General features: G+C 49.4%; 1 protein-coding gene across 1 annotated transcript in view; it reads left to right on the forward strand.

Annotated features, from left to right (window-relative positions):
* Positions 1 to 5,468: 5,468 nt before the first annotated feature.
* Positions 5,469 to 19,605, forward strand: part of apc2 (APC regulator of WNT signaling pathway 2) — a 47,809-nt gene continuing 33,672 nt past the window's right edge. The window contains exons 1-4 of the mRNA XM_040127740.1: positions 5,469 to 5,496; positions 15,571 to 15,732; positions 17,958 to 18,048; positions 18,760 to 19,138. Of these exons, the coding sequence (XP_039983674.1) occupies positions 5,479 to 5,496; positions 15,571 to 15,732; positions 17,958 to 18,048; positions 18,760 to 19,138 (650 nt within the window). The 5' untranslated portion in view covers positions 5,469 to 5,478. The remainder of the gene's footprint in view (positions 5,497 to 15,570; positions 15,733 to 17,957; positions 18,049 to 18,759; positions 19,139 to 19,605) is intronic.

Raw genomic sequence — 19,605 nt, forward strand, 5'->3', positions numbered from 1 at the left:
CAGTCAGCTTTTATTTGTCTCTCTGTACGTCCATCCTTTCATTTGCAGATACATCATATTTCATCTGTATAGGATTTACAAAAAAGCGACTGAAGCAGCTGCTTGTAAGTCAAACATCCGCTGCAGCTACATTCTATGAACATCACAGATTGTCCATTGAAATAAAATGGCGCCTGTGGAGAGAGTGAGCGTTGACTCCGTCCTGCCGTTGATGTCGCGTAATGTAGCGTTGAGAGCTCACAGCAATAAATGATCGATACCTGACTGATTATTGGCACATGTGCGGTGGGAAAACAGCAGCGTGGGTGATAATAATCTGGTTTAATCTCAGACAGCAACTCTCTCTCTCTCTCTCTCTATGCTGATGTCATGGAGCTGCAGCAGGAAACACGCCGAAGCCTATAGCTCCCTCTGGTGGAGAGGTGGAGTAAGGCAGCGAGACGAGACGTGACTGAAAATATTTTCGTTTATGCGAATTTTTTGGTTTGTTTTTTTGTTTTTCATGAGCATAGACTGTCACTGTTGAGACTCTGAGGGAATGGGTTCTTCAGAAACAGGCTGCTGAGGCCTCAGGCTGACTTCAGTCACTGGGTTCAGCTACAACGTGAGACCTGTGGATTTCACAGTGGGTCACAGGCTGGACGCTGTTGTGCCTGAGGGGACAAACAGACTTAGACCGACGCTGTGCTCATCAGAGAGTTTACAGTGATCTACTCTCTACGGACTCTACTGTCCGGTTGGGACTGAGGCCGACCCGACAGACCAGGTCCGACGTGATCGAAGAACGAACCACCGACTGAAAGTCGAGGCATAAAGATGAGTTTTAAGTTTGGATTTAAAGGCCTCAGCAGAGTCATACGGTCTGATGTCAGCAGGGACGGGGGCCCCGATAGGAGGAGGCCCCGCAGCCTGCTGACTGCTATTTAACTCTGGGGACAGACAGGAGCCCTGAAGAGCAGCGGACTGAATGTAAGGTTCAAGGAGATCAGACGGGTATGAAGGGGGAAAGTCCGTTTAGGGTTTTGTCTGTCAATAGAAGCACCTTAAAGCCTGATCAGACATGGACAGGGGGCCAATGAAAGGAAGCTGAAACTGCTGTAATGTGGTCAAAAGTTCTGGAGTAAGACTTTTAGTGGGCCAGAAAACCAAACCTCACAACAGGCGAGTCTGGATCACACAAAGGCGTCAGTTGGCATCTCGGCATCTGCCATGGACGGAAAAGGAGGCGCAGGAGAAAAAAGGCTGCTCGGGATTCGTGGTGTCTTTGACGTGCTGATCAAAAGAGGGTCGGAGCAGACCTAACTTGGCGTTAGGTTCTTGACTGTCAGAAATCACACAGTTGTCGAGGGTTAATGTTACTTGATCAAACCGGTGTCTGCGTCGGTTCAGCCGGCGGAGGGTCGAGGAGGCGGGTAGCAGGGGTAGTCTCAAAATGTATGAAGACAGAGCATGTCTCAAATGGTTCTGCAGAATAAAAAACTGGAGACGAGGAAGTTAGTTTAGTTTGCGTCACATCTCGCCGATTTTCCCGCAGAAAAGCAGCTGAGAGACGGCTGCTTTCGAAAAAGTTTGGCTACAGCGTCGAAGCGAAATCTAGGATTGCGTCTGTCGTTACCGATTAAGCGAGATGCGGTAAATGTGCCGCTGGAATCCAGGACAACACTCGTGGCACTGGGGGTAGAAGAATTCCAGCTTAGATTCTTGCCGCTTGCGCTCCAGTCTCCGGCAGGCCTGCTTAAGGGAACTTGTTTCATCCAGGAGTCCGGTTGTAGACAACGGCAACAACATCTGTGACCGACTGGCTTTGGTGGTGAGAGGTGCAACTGAATCCAGGAGACCAGACAGAGTCACTGCAGTGACAGGAGCCAGGACCACCGGTAACCGCTCACCAGGACCAGTTAAAGCTGATGGACCGGCGCGTCGAGCGGTAAACACATCGGCACCGACGCTGGGAGGATTTGGCACCAGCACCGAATCGGGTCAAGGCTTTTACCGCTGCAGTGAGCAGGATCACGCACAAACTGGCTGAAACCAAAACCGTCAGCGAGGGCCAGAGAGCCTCTAGTTAGAGGGTCAGAGGCCTCATTCGGGTGAACGCTGAAGTCACCTCCGAGTAGAAACTCACCAGAGTGAAAGGTCCGAGAGAAAGAGGGGCCAGCTGGTCTACAGAGTACCACAAGGCCGGAGTCCGGAGACCTGGACAAAGTCATTTATACCCGATGGAGACGGTTTTAAAGCTGAAGGGCTGAAAACAGTTTGAAGTAACATCCAGTTTGGATGTTGAACTCCTGGGTTAAGGCAACGCCCCCCCCCATTCCACCATGTTCTCCACTACACCCCCTCCCTTCTCTCTACCCCCCCCAACCCCGCCCTCCGCCCCCCCCCCCCCCCTCCATCTCTCTCTCTCTCCCCCCTCCCTTCTCTCCTTCTCTCTCTCTCTCTCTCTCCCTCCCTCCCCTCCCTCCTCAGTGTCCCCCCTCCCTCCTCAGGCCCCCTCTCTCCCCCCTCCCTTCTCTCTCTCTCCCTCCCCCACCCCTCCTCCCCCTCTCTCTCCCCCCTCCCTTCTCTCTCTCTCCCTCCCTCCCTCCCCCTCCCCCTCTCTCCCCCCTCCCTTCTCTCCATCTCTCTCTCTCCCTTTTCTCCGTCTCTCTCTCTCTCTCCCCTCTCTCTCCCCTCCCTTCTCCTCCCTCTCTCTCTCTCTCTCTCTCTGTCCTCATCTCTCCTCTTCAGCTCTGCCTCTTCTCTTCTCTCTCTCGCTCCCCCTTCTCTCTCTCCCTCTGCCTTTTATCTCATCTCTTGCCCCTTTTATCGCGGGTCGAGCGTCGGCCCGGCTCGGTCCGGTTCGGCCCGGCCCGGCCCGGCCCGGCCCGGCCCTGCTGCTAAAAGCTGCGCGTCGAGGCGAAACGCGCCTCGTTCGCTGGCGCAGATCGGACGGGAGGAGGCTGATGAGTCAGATTCGGGATTTAAATCCGCCTTTAACGCAGAAGCCGGGTTTTCACGCCATCCATCCTTCATGCGGATTTTGGGGGGGGCGGGGGTGCGTCCTGGTTTCTCTCCTTCGTGCGGGCAGAGGGATGGAGGATGGGGGAGCTGGTGAAGCGCAGACGTCGTCGGCAGAGCAGCAGCTAGACATCATCTGGGAGGTCAGAGAGAGAATCTGTTGTTTTCATCCTGTTGGTGTGAACGTTGATGTGCGAGGCTTCGTCTAAAATGTGAATCCTGCACGTGAACAATTGTCGGGTTTGATGTTTTTTTTTTTTTCCGGCCGGTTGGTGCTTTTCAGCCTCGAACGTCACCTGCGGTCTGTCCCAGTCTGTGCTGGTTTCACTGGGTTCACTGGTTCATGGTGCTTTGTGAGGGTCTGTGTTTCTGCTGCGGGGAATATTCGGTTGTTCATTGCGTCCGTTTTTTCTGCTCAGAGCTTTCTCCTCTCTCAGAAATCGCGGATTCGCGTTGGTGTTTCTTCTTGTTTCATGATGCAGTAAAAGGCAGCTGTGATCGGATGAATCGCCCTTTTCTCTCTCTGCGAAATACTGGAAATGTTGCGGGAATGTTGTGGGAACTCTCCGGTCGGGAGCAGCTCTGCTGGTGGCTTTTGGTTTTGTTAGTGGTTTGTAACTAAGTACATTTACTCCGGTACCGTGTCAAAGTGCAACTTGCAGGTAGCCGTACTTTAGCGGGGCCTTTTCTTCTCGTGCCACTTTCCGCTTCTGCTCGTTCACTTTAACCGACGATCGACCGCTTTAGTCGCTTTACAGGTTGAGGTTTGTTCACGACTTGACAAACTACGAGGTCTGGGTGTAGATGAAACGGCCCCGCACTGTAAAAACCGGGTTGCCATGGTCACTGGAAAGATGTCAGCAGCACATATTGCAAAGCGCAGCACCGTGCGAGGCTTTCACCTGGACCCCCCCCCCCGGGGCCCATCCACCCATGGGCCCCGGGGGCCTCTCTCTCTCACAGCTGGCTCCGTTTTAACGGTAAAACTCTGCTGCTCTGGCTGTTCGGGCGACAACACTCAGAGCTCGGCTGCAAGTGGAGGTTTTCTTTCAAACATTTTCGCTTCGTCAAGTGCAGATTTAAATATTGTTCCCAATAATGAAAGTGAAGGTGGAAACTGCACGTGGAGTTCGACGATAGCAGCCCGCTGCCGATTGACCGACGAACCCGAAGTTCCGTCAGCTGCTGACGGGCTCCGTCTCCGGGTGGTGGAGGATGTCGGAGTCGGGGTGTGGCTGCCGGCAGCATCTCCGCCCTCTGATGATCTCTCGGATCAAACTGACGAGACGGCGCAGAGGGTGGAAAGGAAAGGGAACTTGGGGCCACGGAAGGGACCAGACCGGAGATTTCAAGGACCATGTGTGGGTTCCGGCTGTGACCTGGACTTTAGAAACACGCAGCTCACGGGTCCTGAATGTGGTTTTCAAGACGTGTGACTGAATAATGGCTCACCGGTAGATTCACAGCAGAGGCTCTGACTCTTTGTCTCACACAACCACTAAAAAGCATGTACCAGGCGAAGGCATGACGGGGTCCGGTGCACCGGACCATCTGGGGCTGAGACCAGCATCTCAAAGTATGAGCTGACGACACTCTACCCCAGAGACCCGATTTCCGCCGGGCAGCATTAGAGCCTCGCGAGCTGCAGGAACAGTTTGCTGATGTGTTTCCGTGTCGGTCAACCTGCGGAGACTTGAGACTTGGAGCATCTTTAATGTATCATCACTCACACTTTATATCAGACTCACTGTCCCTTTTGCTTTTGAGCTGTCAACTCTTCTTAGGAAATGTTTACTTGGTAGATCAAATCTATTGTCACTGGTTCCTGGAATTCAGAATATTTTACGGACTATGTAAATCTCCGGTCTTTATAAAAATCCCCGTGTGACCCACGTTTGGAAAAATGCATCTGAGCTTCCAGGCACAAATTCTGAAATTCCCACCTTCGGCTAAAGCGGCAGATTTATTACCGTACTTTTGAATGTGGTCCCAAACATGTATCATGTTTCATGTGTAGTGGCTTAAAACCTTAACATTTAAAGAATATAAATACAGATGTAGTGGAAACGTCCCCCGACCTGAGCGAGTGTCTGGACAGGTGCGAGCTAAGTGGAAGGTATCGAGCAATAAATCTAATTTGGAGCATTCGTTGTTCCATTGGTTGTTGTTGCTGACAAACTCTGACTTCGGACGTTGAGAATCCGCAACATATTTCATGGAAGAAACAACCAGATCCACATGGTTCAAAAATCCAATGTCTTGGAGGGTCTTTGAATGCACCAGCAGGAAGTGTTTTCAAAATGAGTCCCTGCTCTCAGCTGCATCTTCCCATGATGCTAATTTACCTTTGGAGCAAAACGACTAAAGATCACTGAAGGTTACTGTGATGGATTATGTCTCCGCACCAAGATTCAGGTCTCTGCAGTTAGATTTCCAGACCTGCAGCGGAGCTAACACCTGCCTGGGTGTAGGAAGTGAATGGAAACTGATCAGCAGGTATGTGAAGTGAAGCGTAGAGAGAGAAAGGCCGGAATCTCAGGTTGTTTTCTGCAGAAAACAAAAGATTTGAAATGTGACGCTGTAGAAATGGAAGGTTTATTCAGATAATTCAGAGACTCAGGGGCCAGTGATGGACATGATCCGGATACTGATTCGTATTTTTAATACCGAGAATCCACCCAAACCAAGTCCAGTCTCATATTTGCTGTGTCTGTGATGTTCAGCTGCATTTTGCAGACCGGTTCCCCAAATGGTTTGTAGCTGTAATGTCTCTGTAGTTTTGTCGGCCGCTTTCCTACTGGTCTGTACTGGTTCTCCAGAGTCCGGTAGAGCTTTTCTCTTTGTGGAGCAGCAGTGGCTCCTCCTGTCCACAGGTCAAAGTGTCCTTGAGCAAGTTGCTCCTGATGGTGGGACCTGCACCTCACCTGGCAGCCAGACTGAGCAGTGCTATAAAAATGCAGTCGACGAATCCTTCTGTTTTCCTCCTGAGAGTTTAATTTAGTTTTGAAGGGTCTTCAATCGTCTCCCGTAGGTTTACAGTCAAACCCAGAACCATCGTGTTTTATATTTAACCTTTATTTAATCGCGTGATCTCAGTGAGATCAAGATCTTCTCCAGCCTGAAGTAACGACTTCGATCAACAAGACACATTTATCAGCGACTTCCTTCCAGCCAACTCTCACGCTGATCACATGACTGATCAGAGAGGGAATAACCAATCAGAGATACAGATCGACCCGACATCCGCCATGTTGAACATTCGCTTAAAGAATCCTACAGGTCATTCAGGGGTTTGTTTTTCTAAAACAACACGTGGAATTATCATTTTTAAAAAGTGAAATCTCTAAATCTGCAGGAATAAACAACAACAGTCTGATTGATCTATAAGCTGTAAATATAGAAACGGGGACGAAACCACAGGAAACCAAACTCTGCTGAGACACGTTCTGCTGCCGGTGGACGAGGTTTTGTCAGAGAAACCAGATCACGAGGAGAATTTAGCTCCACGCTGACGAGAGCAGACAGAGGAGACGATCGGAGACTGAATCAGGTCAGATTTATTCTGCTCGTTTGTTCGCAGCTGCTAAATGAAAAAGAGACAAAGAGAAGTTGTGTAACGTCGTATCAAATTATTATTGATATACATTATTGAAGACAATTCTTATTGTCTTCATTATTGTGATCAGACCGTCTCTGTGTCCTGGAGGATCTGCTCTGAACCAGCTCCAGACTCTGCAGCTTTCTGACATTTCTCAGACTTTTAGAGTCAAAACTAGTTTGATCAGTAGTTTTTTATCCTGGCGTTTCTGGGTCAAATGAAGGATTTTTACTTTGTGATGATGACTTTGATGAGTAGGAAATGGATCTAATCATTGATGAACGGTGGAGCAGCAGCAGAATAAAGGAGATCTCCACCGTCAAGCGGACTTGATGAGTGACTGTCCAGTTCTCTCCCTGCCCTCAACACACCAACACGATTTATTCTGACTTAAGAAACTCATTTTTATCTTTAGTTTCTGTTGCGACCGCCTGACCACTGTACCTTTTCAGTCTCAGTGGCGGCAGAGACGATTGACGCATGTTGCAGGCACAGCAATGGAGACCTCTGGTATTGTGTGTAATGTTGTGTGGATGCATAGCGTTGTAGAGAATCTTGTGCCGCAGGAATTCTGGACCAGGAGTCTGGATCCGGACCGAACTGCACTGGTTCGTCTTTCCTTCGAGAGCAGACGGAAGATTCAGATGTTGGATGTTCGACCCGTCTCATGTCGCTCAGACCGGCGCTCTGATCTGTCCTCTCATTGGCTGATTTACAACCTGTACGGACTCAGCTGCGGAGAGGAAGGACTTTAACCTCTGACCTTTTGGTGATCAGACTCTGTCGGCTCAGATCAGACGTTCTGAGGCTGTTTTCGGGTCGTGACAGTTCAGGCCGCTCTGACTGTGACTCAGCGACCCTCGGGGACAGGACGTCCTTCCGACGTAAGCTTACATAACGATGAGGGTTTGGAAGAACGAGCGGGTCCTTGTGCTCCAGGACACTGGGACGGACGGTTTTCGCTATTTTCTGACGTTTTATAGAGCAAACAATCAATTAATTAATTGAGAAAATAATCGGCAGATTAATCGATGATAAAAATAATGGTTAGTTGCGGATCTATTTCAGAACCCAGAGAAATTCAGTTTACAATTGTAAAAGGCGACGGAAACCAGAAGCATCGATTTCGGGCTGATCAGTCATTCGTGACATGAGACAACTCAAGGTGCTCTTACTGTTTTGAGAGCTTTCAGCTGTATCACATGGTCTAAACCAGCAGATGACGGCTCAGCTAATCCAGGCTCACACGTTGTAATCAGACCGAACTGATCCTTCGACTGTGAATCAGTAAAAGATTTGGTTCATCAATCTTGTTTTAGATTAAATTATTTTAAATGACAAGGTGCTTTTATTCTGAAATAATTACAATTTGAGCGCTGATCATATGATTGAACACAGTCAATTAAAAGTTAGTTAAAAGAGTTAATTTAAAGCTGAAGAACCGCAGGTATCGTAAGGAAGAACTTACATTAAACTAAAATCGTCATGAAGCAGATTAAAAATCCGCATTTTATTTAAATATTTTAGCTATAATTTATAACCCTGGCTCAAACATGACTGAAATCACAGCCCCTTTCAACAACAAGGCCAATACCAAGTGCACTACATGAAAATTAACACAAGATATAAGACGGACAGAATAAGACTCTCAGTGCAGTGAGACAAATGAAGAAATGGTCCCAAATTTAGTTTAGTAAAAGTCCAACAGAAAAGTCTTCGGCCCTGAGAGTCGGAGCAGAGCTGCACTGTTCTGGGAGCTTGTTGTGACATTAGGCTGATTTTTGTATTTGTTGGTTTATGGTCTTCGTTGTCCGCCCCAGAACCAGTTCTTTCAGTTTTATCCTTGTTTCACCGGAGCAAAGTTTGGCTCATCCAGTCATTCGGCCACGATCCCGAGACGTCGAGTGCAAATCATTTTAACTTCATGATGCATCGTGTGCAGTTATTTTATTCTTTGGTTGGTGACAGTTACACCAACAGATCTTAATTATGTCTTAATAACCTTCATATTATTCTGCATCAACATTTCTCAACTTGCATCTGAGGAAAAGTCATTTGTCTCTGAAGTAAAATGCCTTTTTTTTGATCGTGAGACATGAATCTTCATATCCCGGCGTAACCTCAGCCGCTCCCGGCTTCTTGCAGCTCTCATCACATTTTGATATTTATTTCTCACCAGCCGAGCGTCGACCTCCAGAACTCACAGAGACGGACGCAGCATATTTCACATTTCATCCTGTTAACGGCAACAACAGGACAGGAAGTGCGAGCGCTGACTCACTCCCTGATGGCGGTCAGTGTGCTGCAGTAAAAGCTTCGTCCTCCTCCTCCTCCTCTTCCTCCTCCTGCGCTGGTTTCAGCTCTCGGGCGGATTCACATCAGACAAACGCGAAGCTGCTCCACATCCAGTGACAGCATCAGCTTCAGAGAAAAAAAAGGTCTGAAAGGTCCCGAGTCAGGTTCAAATGCACATTGAAAAGTCAGCATGTTCTCAGAGTTTTTTTTTTTTCCCAGCAGGCCGTGGTTCAGTCACGTCAGAGTTAATGAAATCGTGGCTCAGGTGAGCGCTGTTGTGGGTTTAGGTATCACTGTGTTTCATGTTTCACTTCTACCAGAGAAAAGGCTTCAGCGATGAGGACTCTCTTCTCGGGGGGTGGGGTCGTCTCACGGTTGGGCCAACGCGGTAGCTGATGAGGACCGCCGAAACAAAATGCTAGTGTTGGTCTCTGTGAGGTCCGACCGTTCTGTGGAAAGCCAAGAAGTTCAAACCCTCGTGAACGACATCTGAAGTCACACTATCAACACGTTGTTTGCGTGTCCACTGGTTAACACGATGGCAACCACCAGAAATGTTTGAATTGCCCAGTTTTTTTAAAATGAGTTTTTAAAACTTGATTTTATTGATTAAAACAAATACTGGTTGCCTTACTGCAATACAAAGACCTTCTCGGTAGGCCTGCGTTGAGTAGTGGTAGGGCCCCCCAGGCCCAAAGAAAGGGTCTAACCTGTATGTTCAGCCGCCAACAGGAAACGTCAACATTGATTTGTTGAAACTAAAAAAGTGGCCAATTAGCTCAAAATCTGGGGTTGACAGCGCATCTTTTTGGCCTTCTTTGCTTTCCATAGTATTCAGAGCTTCAGCCTTAGACCTAGTCCCAGTCCCTGGACCCTAAAGGCCTCATGCCGTCAGTCAGTCGGTACAACATCTGGCTTTAACATGTGTGTGGTTGTCTGCAGGAGTCAGAGAGTAGACACTGACTGGTCTGTGGTCTGCAGAATCAGCCTCTGGCTTTTGGGATCACACCTCATGCAGCCTTCAGCCCGGACCCGGTTTTTATCGGCTGCAGCTTCTGTCTGCTGCTCCCGTGTCCTGTCAGTCTAATTCACCGGATTAAACCATGGTCCGCTCCTGGTTTGGAGATGGTGGTATAACACTCTCCTGACAGGCAGATTCCGTTCCCCACACCGACGCCATTTTCTCCTCCTCCTCCTCGTTCTCCTCTCCTTGGCCCGGAGGATGCGGTTGCCGCGGTAACCAGACAGTCTCAGGGGGCAGAGAGAGAGATGGAGGATGGGAGCCTGGGAGTATGCGGGGGGTGGAGCAGGTGGTAGGAGTGATCCACAGTGTCTTTGTTCAGAGACACGATACATTTAAACACATCAACGTTTCTTATGAAAAAAGTCACAAAGCTGAAAATGTGTGTTTGCGAAGGAGCAGAGCAGCAGCCGCGTGCAGGAGGAAGATACTAGTGAAAGCGTCGTTTAAATCCTCAGCTCCGAGCCACGTCTGACCTCTCTGGGGATGAACCAACGCGGAAACCACACTCGGCTGCTCGATGTTCAGTTGCTTCTGAACCCCGAAAATGTAGCCGCCATGTGTTTACAGGGCTGTTTCCTCCACGCAGCTCTTTCTACAGTGACGTAAACCCGCTCAAATTAGAGCTGAGACTTGGTGCTTTAATGTAGAATCGTTACTTTATTTCAGAGCGAATGTACAAAAAATGTGTAACTAAATACAGTTACCGAGGGGAACATTAAAGCAAAGTAGAGCCTGATCATATGGGAGTCAGTGGTGAACTGTACGTCGGTTCCACCACCGTCCAGTCCGAGAGACGAAATAGACCAAGCAGCAGGTCGTTTGGCTGCGGTGACGCTTCAGCTCAAGGGCTGGACAGAGGAGAAGAGACGAAACGGGAAGAAGTGGAGATTCTGCCGAGTTCAGAGATCAGTCAGAGGATGAACTCAACAGTCATTAGGACGTGAAGGGTTCGTCCTCTGGTGAGCGGCACACTTTCGCTCAGTTGTGTCCATTGTTGTTGTTTCGATCCCTCGGTCTCCCTCTAGTCCAGCCTCTCTGGGCGAAGTCCTTCCATGGATGTTGTTACTCGGGGGGATTTTATTGTGTGCAGCCGTCGGATGACGTCCCCTCGGTCTTCCCGGTTGCTCTTCCGGGGGTTTGGATTGGAAGTGAGCGGGACGTTTATGGACGATGACGATCATTCATCTGGATCACTCTTCCATCATCCTCCGTAAAATGTGTCTCATGAGTTCAGCATTGCGCTCGTGACGAGCTGACCTGCTTCTTCGATGTTTGTTTCATTTCATTGCTTATGAACATTTTGCTCTGGGTGAATGAACGAGCGGATGAGCGGGCGCGGGGAGGTCGGACGTGGCTCCGGGCCCAGACGTGGACTTCTTTTCTTTGTGCTGATGGACTTGTTAAGATGAAGCCGTCTGTGCTGTTTCTGCTTCGTGTTTTGTGTTGATTTCTTGTGTTTTGCGTCTGGTTGTTTTCATTTCTCTTGAAAGAAGAAACACTAAACGCTTCAATAACAAAAGAAGTCATCCTCCATCTTTGTCTTTAATTATTCACATTGTTATTCTCACTGTTTCCTCTGTCCTCCATCACTGCACGTGGTTTTTCTTCCTTTCCTCTTTCTGTCTCTGATCTTCTCTTCCTGTTTCATCTCATCGCGCCGTCGTCTCGTATTTGGGTCACACGCGTCGGATAGGCCGTTTCCATAGCGACCGCACTGGTAATGGGCTCCTTTAACGTTCGTTAAATCTCTCTCCGTTTGATTCGTTTTTCCTCTCGGGAGCTGCACATTCTCCTACCCAGCATGCTTTGCAGCGACTGCAGCAGCTGTGTGTGTGCGTGCGTGTGTGCGTGTGTGTGTGTGTGTGTGTGTGTGTGTGTGTGTGTGTGTGTGTGTGTGTGTGTCAGCTGACAGAGGAGGCAGAGAGAGCCATCCCTTGATGTAAATGTGTCACCATGGCGATGGAGGGGGGGATGTGGGCCTGTTTCCATGGTAACAGAGAACATCAATATATCAGAGATCTTTGATGGAAAACACTGACATTAAACACACACACACACACACACACACACACAGAAACACACCTGCTGAGGTCTGCAGTATCAGTGGACCTACGCACACACACATTTGGATGTCTATACTTGGAAGGACACTCACTGATATAGCACAGTCCCTGACCCATAATAAACTTAACCCTAAAACCAGGTCTGGACCCTGAAACTGCCCTTTGAGGACCCATTGTCCTCAGTCTCACAGCCTGGTATCAGCTCCAGACTCTCTCCAGTCCAATCAGGTCTGGTCGGGTCCTGTTGTATGGACGCACCCAGCAGCCCGTGTGCTTCTCCCCCCTCCAACGTCGCCGCCACCACCGCGGTGTCGGAGTTGAACTGAGCCCATTTCCACTGGCGGGAACTAGAGTGTCTGTGCTGATCTCCGTGGACGGACGAAGGTCGTCTGTGTGAATGTGGAAGTCGTTCAGTCTCTGACACTCGGCTGGTGACTCTGACTTCATGATAAACGAACGTGAACGTAGCTTCGCGGTCTTGATGTGGCGTTACTGTCAGATTCTGGTTTCCCTCATTAAAAGTCATCGCTTCTGTCCCGAACCTCATGACGCCGTTAAAGTGGACTTGTGGTCTGGAGAGGACCAAGCGAACGGAGCTCGGCAGGGCAGCGGCTCGTTATCATCACACTGACCCATGAAGACGGCAGTTTGAGGGTTCAGACCCGGTCTTAGGGTTCAGGTTGGGACCAGGTTTAGGTCAGGGGGAGGGCGAGGGGCTGGGGAAAGCATTCATTAATCAATGAGTGTCCCCGCGGGGACAGTGGAAAGAACGTGTGTGTGTGTTCATCACAGTATTGATTATAAGCAGGTCAGATCAGGTTTGAGGCTAAATTGATTTTTCGGCTGCTCGTCTGTTTCATAACCAGACTTTGATTTTCTCCAGCGTGATAATGTGAGCAGGCTCTGTGTGTGTGTGTGTGTGTGTGTGTGTGTGTGTGTGTGTGTGTGTGTGTGTGTGTGTGTGTGTGTGTGTGTTTACATCCTTGTGAGCAGCTCTTTGTTTGAGTCACTTGACATTTTTTTAGGTCTCAGTTTGAGCTGGAAGCCGCTTTGTGCGGGTGGTTGTATAGTGAGATTCTGGGGCTGAGGGCGGTGCATGCTGCTACACAGGGACACGGAGACAAGTGGACTGCACCAGGATCTGGATCTTCTGCATGTAGTGGCTTTAACTTCTGGTTTGTGTGGTTGTTGTCAGAAAGGTTTGGTGTTTTCATCGGCGGCAGTAGAACGAGCTGACTCATGGCTGTGGCCGACAGTGAGATAGGCGGCGAGATTTTCTCTGACAGTGCCTGGTAACGGTGCGGCGATTCTGGTGATCTGCTGGGTCGCTCTTTATCTGTGTTCATCAGGAACCATTAAATGCAGGTGAAACACTGGCTGGATCTCATTAAACATTATTTATGTCTTTGTCTGTAGAGTTTCTTATTTCATTCCACCTCATGTATCAACTGTGTTTGATAGAATTGTTTTAATCACGATGTTAAAATAATTCCCTTCCTACAGAAGCGTGAGTCGTCCCTCTGCAGTCTGTCCTGTAACCTGAGAACACATCCAATAAAATCCACATCAGCCCAGATTCTCCTCTCAGACCTGCAGCCTCCTCCTCCTCCTATCCTCGGCCCCCTGGGGGTCAACGCCTCGTAATGAATGCAGCAGTGACATTTGCTGCGCCGACCCCGGGTCTGCAGAGCTGAGCAGGCACAGACCCGCTTTCCTGCTCACATGTTGATCGAGCTCTGACCGGTCGTCTCTGCAGTGAAGGTCAAAGTCAGACTCAGTCAGACTGAGCGTGTGCAGCTCATGAGTCAAAACTCATCGGGTTATTTAACCGGGACAGAGGACGTTATTGAAGGTCGGTGCTGTACACGTGCCGGTGTTAGTCCGACGGTTTGGACAGGCGTTTCACGGTTACCCTAAAAACTAATACAGTATTGAAATTCTTCATTGTTTCAAAGGAAACAAGCCGGCAGAGCTAAACTAGAATGGAAATATAGATACATGGAGGGGTAATATGCGACCGTCTCTCCTGTTGAGAGCGGGCATGGGCTCCCGGCTGGCGTCACTAAAATCATCGGTGGAAGCTTCAGGAAAGACGCCGCTGTTTAACTGAGCCCCGGCTTCGTGGCCTTGTCCAGAGCGAGCCACCGAAAGCTCCACACAGCAGAAGTCAACGCGCGGAGCGAGAGACGGGTGCGTCTACCAAAGATCCCAGTCTAAACTCTGATGTCTCTAAGGGGTAGAAATCATTTCCTGCTCAAACCTCCAGCCCTTCTACTCCACCAGAGACCAGAGGGACAATCAAAACCAGAGTCACGAGCGGAAAAGCTGATGTTTTCTCAGGCAGATTCAGGATCAGATGAGCGGAGGCTGGAAACGGCCGGAGGACAAACTCAGATAACACGTCATCTAACAGACCGTCAGTGAGCCTCCGTCCATTCAGAGCGAAAATCATCGATCCAGGCTGAAAGTGACCTGACAGATGATTAGAGTCCCTGTGAGCCATCTGCTGCCCAGGAGGAGGAGCAGGAGCAGACATCTTGTTTTCTCCTGAACGTGAGCGAGAGCAGTGAACACACCAAACCAGACGGAAAGCGAGAATTCACTAAAACAGACGAGCTGTTTGACAGAGAGTCAGAAACCTGACTGACCGAAGAAGAGGTTCTCTGCAGGAAGGTGGCTTGTGTCTTAATGCGACGTGAGCGTGTTTGCAGCTGCTGGGTCCCCATGAACACCCTGTTCCTCACCCTCTCTGCGCTACACGCTCCGTCTCTCTGGCTGCAGCTTGACTCAAAGTCCTGGAACTCGGCTTTTACTGAAGCTTTCCCCAGACAGGAGACTGATTTCAGTAACAATCTTGTTAATATTAAAAACCAACTTGAACAAGATTTTCTTTCTACAACATCTGCACTCGGCAACGTCAGGATGATTTATTTATTTACATGACAGTCAACAAGAACATACAAACAACGGTATAATAAAATGACCATAAAACGGACTGATCCCTCTTCAAAAACCGGCCCACGTGTTGGTCCTGAACTGAACCAGACGTGTGTCCGAATGAGGGTTCACTAAAGGGCCCCTTACTGTTCCCAGTGGACGGGCCTCTTGTCACCGAGCCAGAAACAAAGTGATCAGAACACATTTAATTCCTTAAGCACGCGGCGGTGGGGAGATCTGAGCGGCCCCGTCGCAGGAGGCCGGACTGTGGGGCAGCCTAGACGCAGATCTGTGGAAACGTTTCCGTGAGGGTGGAGGTGTGAGGTGAGGAGAAGGGCAGATCCCTTCCCCTCACCTCACACCTTCGCTCTCAGTTTGTGACGACGACGTTTCATAGTTAACACTTTCCCCATTGCGCTTATAATTAGCACCAAGCAGCGTCGGCCTTTCTTGGAAATATCCAGGCAGTTTACAGCTAAATAGCAGCAATTTTTTAAGGAAATGATGAGGAAAGTTTCCAGGAAATTAGCTGGAAAACATGGGATGTGAAATAAAGTGTCACCACAGAAAGACAGGACTCTTCCTCAGCGTCCTGACACTTAACACCTGGCAGGTTAACACCTAACACCCCTCCTCTCTGTGTGTTCCTGCAGGGGGCGCTGCTGAGTGTGAAGATGGCCAACGCCGTGGCTTCTTACGACCAGCTGGCCCACCAGGTGGAGGTGCTCCGTAAGGAGAACTCCCACCTGAGGAGGGAGCTGGAGGACAACTCCAACCACCTGTCCAAACTGGAGACCGAGACCTTCGGCATGAAGGTCAGTCCGCAGCAAACCAGCAGCGGTTTCTAATGTTTTACACCATGTTTACTCCTCACTCCACAATTCAACCCCCTTTTTCTGGAGCTTGGCTTCATTGATCAAATATAATATTTAATTGTGTTTAACAAAATGGCTGAAGGCCGTCTCACTATCTCTTTCAAGATTATTTTAGAATAAGATTGTTTTACAGTTTCATTGTCAACCTTGGGACAAGGATGAGCTCAGTTACATGTTTCTTCATGTGGTTGAAAAGTTTGATAAACTGATGCTGAGCTGAAGTTCGTGGGCTAACGTGCAGAGTCACTTAGATTATAGAACAACTCAGTTTGTGTGAAAACAGCAGCGAAGCCTTGTTGGTAACGATGATGAAACCAGCATTTAGAGTGAAGCAGACGTAAAGTTCATCCACCAGAGACGCATCCTGGAAGATGTGAACGACTCAACTGGCAGCGGCTGAGATGAAACATACTTTTCTACCAGTTCTCAGGGTAACGACAGATTCACGAAGAGATTGAAGCTATGAACCTCGTCTCTTTCACAAAGACGAGGCTCAGCAGCAGAGTTTGTCATCTCTCTGTGCGACGCTTGTTTTAACTGTTGCTGCTGGTCATTTTCAAATCACGTGAATCTATAACAACGTAAGCAGGCGAAGAACGTCATGTCACTGTGTTTTTCACTCGTTCAGCAGCCACCTTCGAGTCATTGACACGTCACTGTGTCGCTGGGACGACGGAATAGTGTCGTGTTCCTTTCTTTGTTTACTTAAAATATCCCACTCTCAGTTAAACCGTCGGTCAACTAAAAGCGAGACAGAGAGAGAAACCTGTACAATCAGACCCAAAGCTGAACATTAATCCTTTCAGCTGCACACACACGCTCACGTCCACACACACACACACGTGACTACACACTGACACGCACTCACGTGTCCAGATGCTGAGAGCAGCTGGATTATCAGACAGAGCTCGGCTGGTTTTTGTCAGAATCAGGACGTCGGAGTCGGACTCTCAAACAGAACGGATCAGAGAGGAGCGGCTGAGACGCGATTCACCTGCAGCAGGTGAGTCTGCAGGAGGTCGACGGACACGGAGTCCAGTTTGAAACCAGGAGGAGGATGGACTGGACCTCAGGGAATAATTCTCTTTAAACCTCTTCTGACTTTGTCTGCTACCGTGACTTTTTTTTTTTTGATTCGACCTGTTTTTGGGGCATTATTATCTTTTTGTGGAACACAGGTATATTTTTCTGAACAGGCTTTTCTGTGTCAGCTGATCTTAAATGTCAGAACTCAATCTGAACAGCGCGATGCTTGATCTGGTTCGCTGTGAAGTCAGAGAGCCGACGACTTCGGTATCATTTAGATTTGATTGAGGTCAGTAAGAAAGAACAATAGGGGAGATTTGAAGGCGCCAGTTGCCCATAAAATTAAATTAAGCTCTAACATCCGGAGCGAAGCAGGAAGGAGGAGCTTAAATCCGGGTATCGGACCTGAATACTGTCCTAGTGCACGTTTCATGTGACTGTAGCATCTTTCAAATTCTCCTGATGTGGTACGTTTTCGTTTGTAGTAAAATGAAACAGTCCTGGTGCAAACAAGTGCCGCCTTTGGACCTGGTTTTAACGGTTCAAGCCCAACAACCGGTGAAAAGCCGGAGGTCTCGGGTCCGGTGGTGCCACGTGCAAAGGGCTGGGTCAGGAGGGGATACGCCGTAGATCGCAGGGTGTGGTGGTTTTGCTCTCAGCCGGTCCCATTACTGCTCTCAAAGCTCTGAAACGGCACCAGCGAGTCAACAAACAGAGCTCCTCCGGGGAATCGCGCCGCTGTCTGCGTGGAGCAGAACGACACAACGCCAACACACAGCCCTGCCGGTCTGCAGCCAGAGCCGATTCAACGTCTGCTGTTCGGCTGCAGGGATTTAAAGGACTGAAGGAGACACTTCTCATAAAGTCGATCAAACGCAGACCTGTTTACAGATGTTCCTGCTGTAACCACGTTAAACTGTAGGTTTCGATGCCGATTTTCTCTAAAACCGTTTATTTCCATCTTTCTGTTACAGCCGAGCCTTTTCCTACCGGCTCTCGTTGTCGCGCTGCCAAAGTCGAACACTTCTTAACCAGTTTCTAAACATTATGGCTGTGAGAGAGAAAGCAGTGAGGTGGAGGAGTTTTAGGAGCTCGGGCCCTGTATCGTGGAAACACTTGTTGCTCTTCCTCCGTTGCAGGAGGTGCTGAAGCAGCTGCAGAGTAAACTGGAGCAGGAGGCGGGGACCCTGGCCTCGTCGGGGAGGAGCGACGTGCTGCACCAGCTCAAAGGTCTGTTCCTGCTTTACACTCGCCGACTAAACTACAGGTCGTCGCTTCTCTGTCTTCTCCAGAGTCAGATGAGAAGATGGAAATGAGATGACACTGATTCCCATCTTCTCATCAGCCCCGGGAAATGTCGCGATGCTCCTGTAAAGATAGACCCGTCGGATGAGGCTGACTCTACCTGCCTCCACTGCGAGCACAGAGCCTCCGCCGGGACCGGTCACCGTTCACAGGGAAATGAATCGACCCAATCACTAACCTGATTGGCCGCAGCCGACTAGATCCAGTTAAACAGCCAATTAACGTTAATTAGTTTGTTTCCCAGACTGGAATTCATTTAACTCCGGCTGAGACTACATGTGTTTCGAGTCTGTGTCCAGGGATCTGTTGTCTCTCAATCTGTCCATGGCTGCAGCACATGTGCGGTTCCACGCAGCAGCTGTTTACTGATGTTATTTCACATTCGATTATTGAAAGTCCTTCATGCAGATTCATTTATTACACTGAATAAACGATGTAGCTCTTAATAGCGTCAGTTAATTATTACCAGGAACTTTAAACTTGAGTCTTAAAACGCTTTTACTCATTTTCCAAACCGTGTCCCAACCCCCCCCAGCAGAAGTTTGGACCCCCCCGCCCCTGTCGACAATGTCCGAGTCAGTCTGAACGCAGTTGATTCCTGATGGACCATAACTCACCCTCTTCCTCCTCCCTCAGAGCTCCACATGGATCTCACCAACTACTACGAACTCAAACACCAGCCTCACAACCTGAGGCTGCTGACGGGCGGTCTGGGAGGGGCGGGGCTAACAGGTGTTGGAGGGGCGGGGTCGGGCGGGGTCGGAGGGGCGGAGATAGACGATCGTCTGGCTCTGCCTCCTTCCTCCTGCTCCTCCTCGTCCTCGGTGGCGGCGGCGAGCAGGGCCAGGAGTCCGCTGAGAGCTTCGTCCCGTCAGAGTGCGTCGTCCGGGGGGGAGGCCGCCGCCGTCATGCTACCGCATCACTTCCTGGACGGAGCCCCACCCAAAACAGCTGTGATCACTGGAGCAGATGGACGACTGAGCGACCATCACCTGGAGGAGCTGTACAAGGAGAGGTGAGCGGATTCGTGTGTGTGTGTGTGTGTGTGTGTGTGTGTGTGTCAACTACAGCTGGGCAGACGTTTTACAGAGGAAACCAGAATTTCGCCCCCGACTGAATTTAGAATCCACTTCCTTGGTTCGACGTATAGTTTGAGGTCACAACCCCTGAATGGTTTTCGGTCAGAATCTGTGTTTGGCTGCAGTTTGAGCTGTTCCACCGTCAGATTTCCAACACGGCTGCTGTCAAAGGAAGTTCAGTGTTGTGGTTTAACTGTAGCTCGGCTCAGTCTGAGACCGGATCAGAGTCTGTATCTTCATCTGCAGCTCCATGTTCTTCGTTTTTCTTCTTACTTTTCTTCATATTGCACAAAGTCTCTTTTTGTCAACACTCTGTCAACGCTTCTTTAGCTTTATGTGTGAGTTGGAAACCCTGAGGCTAACAGTGTTACCTGGTGTGTGTGTGTGTGTGTGTGTGTGTGTG

The sequence above is a fragment of the Xiphias gladius genome, chromosome 6 (assembly GCF_016859285.1).
Source record: "Xiphias gladius isolate SHS-SW01 ecotype Sanya breed wild chromosome 6, ASM1685928v1, whole genome shotgun sequence".
NCBI classification, from domain to species: domain Eukaryota; kingdom Metazoa; phylum Chordata; class Actinopteri; order Istiophoriformes; family Xiphiidae; genus Xiphias; species Xiphias gladius.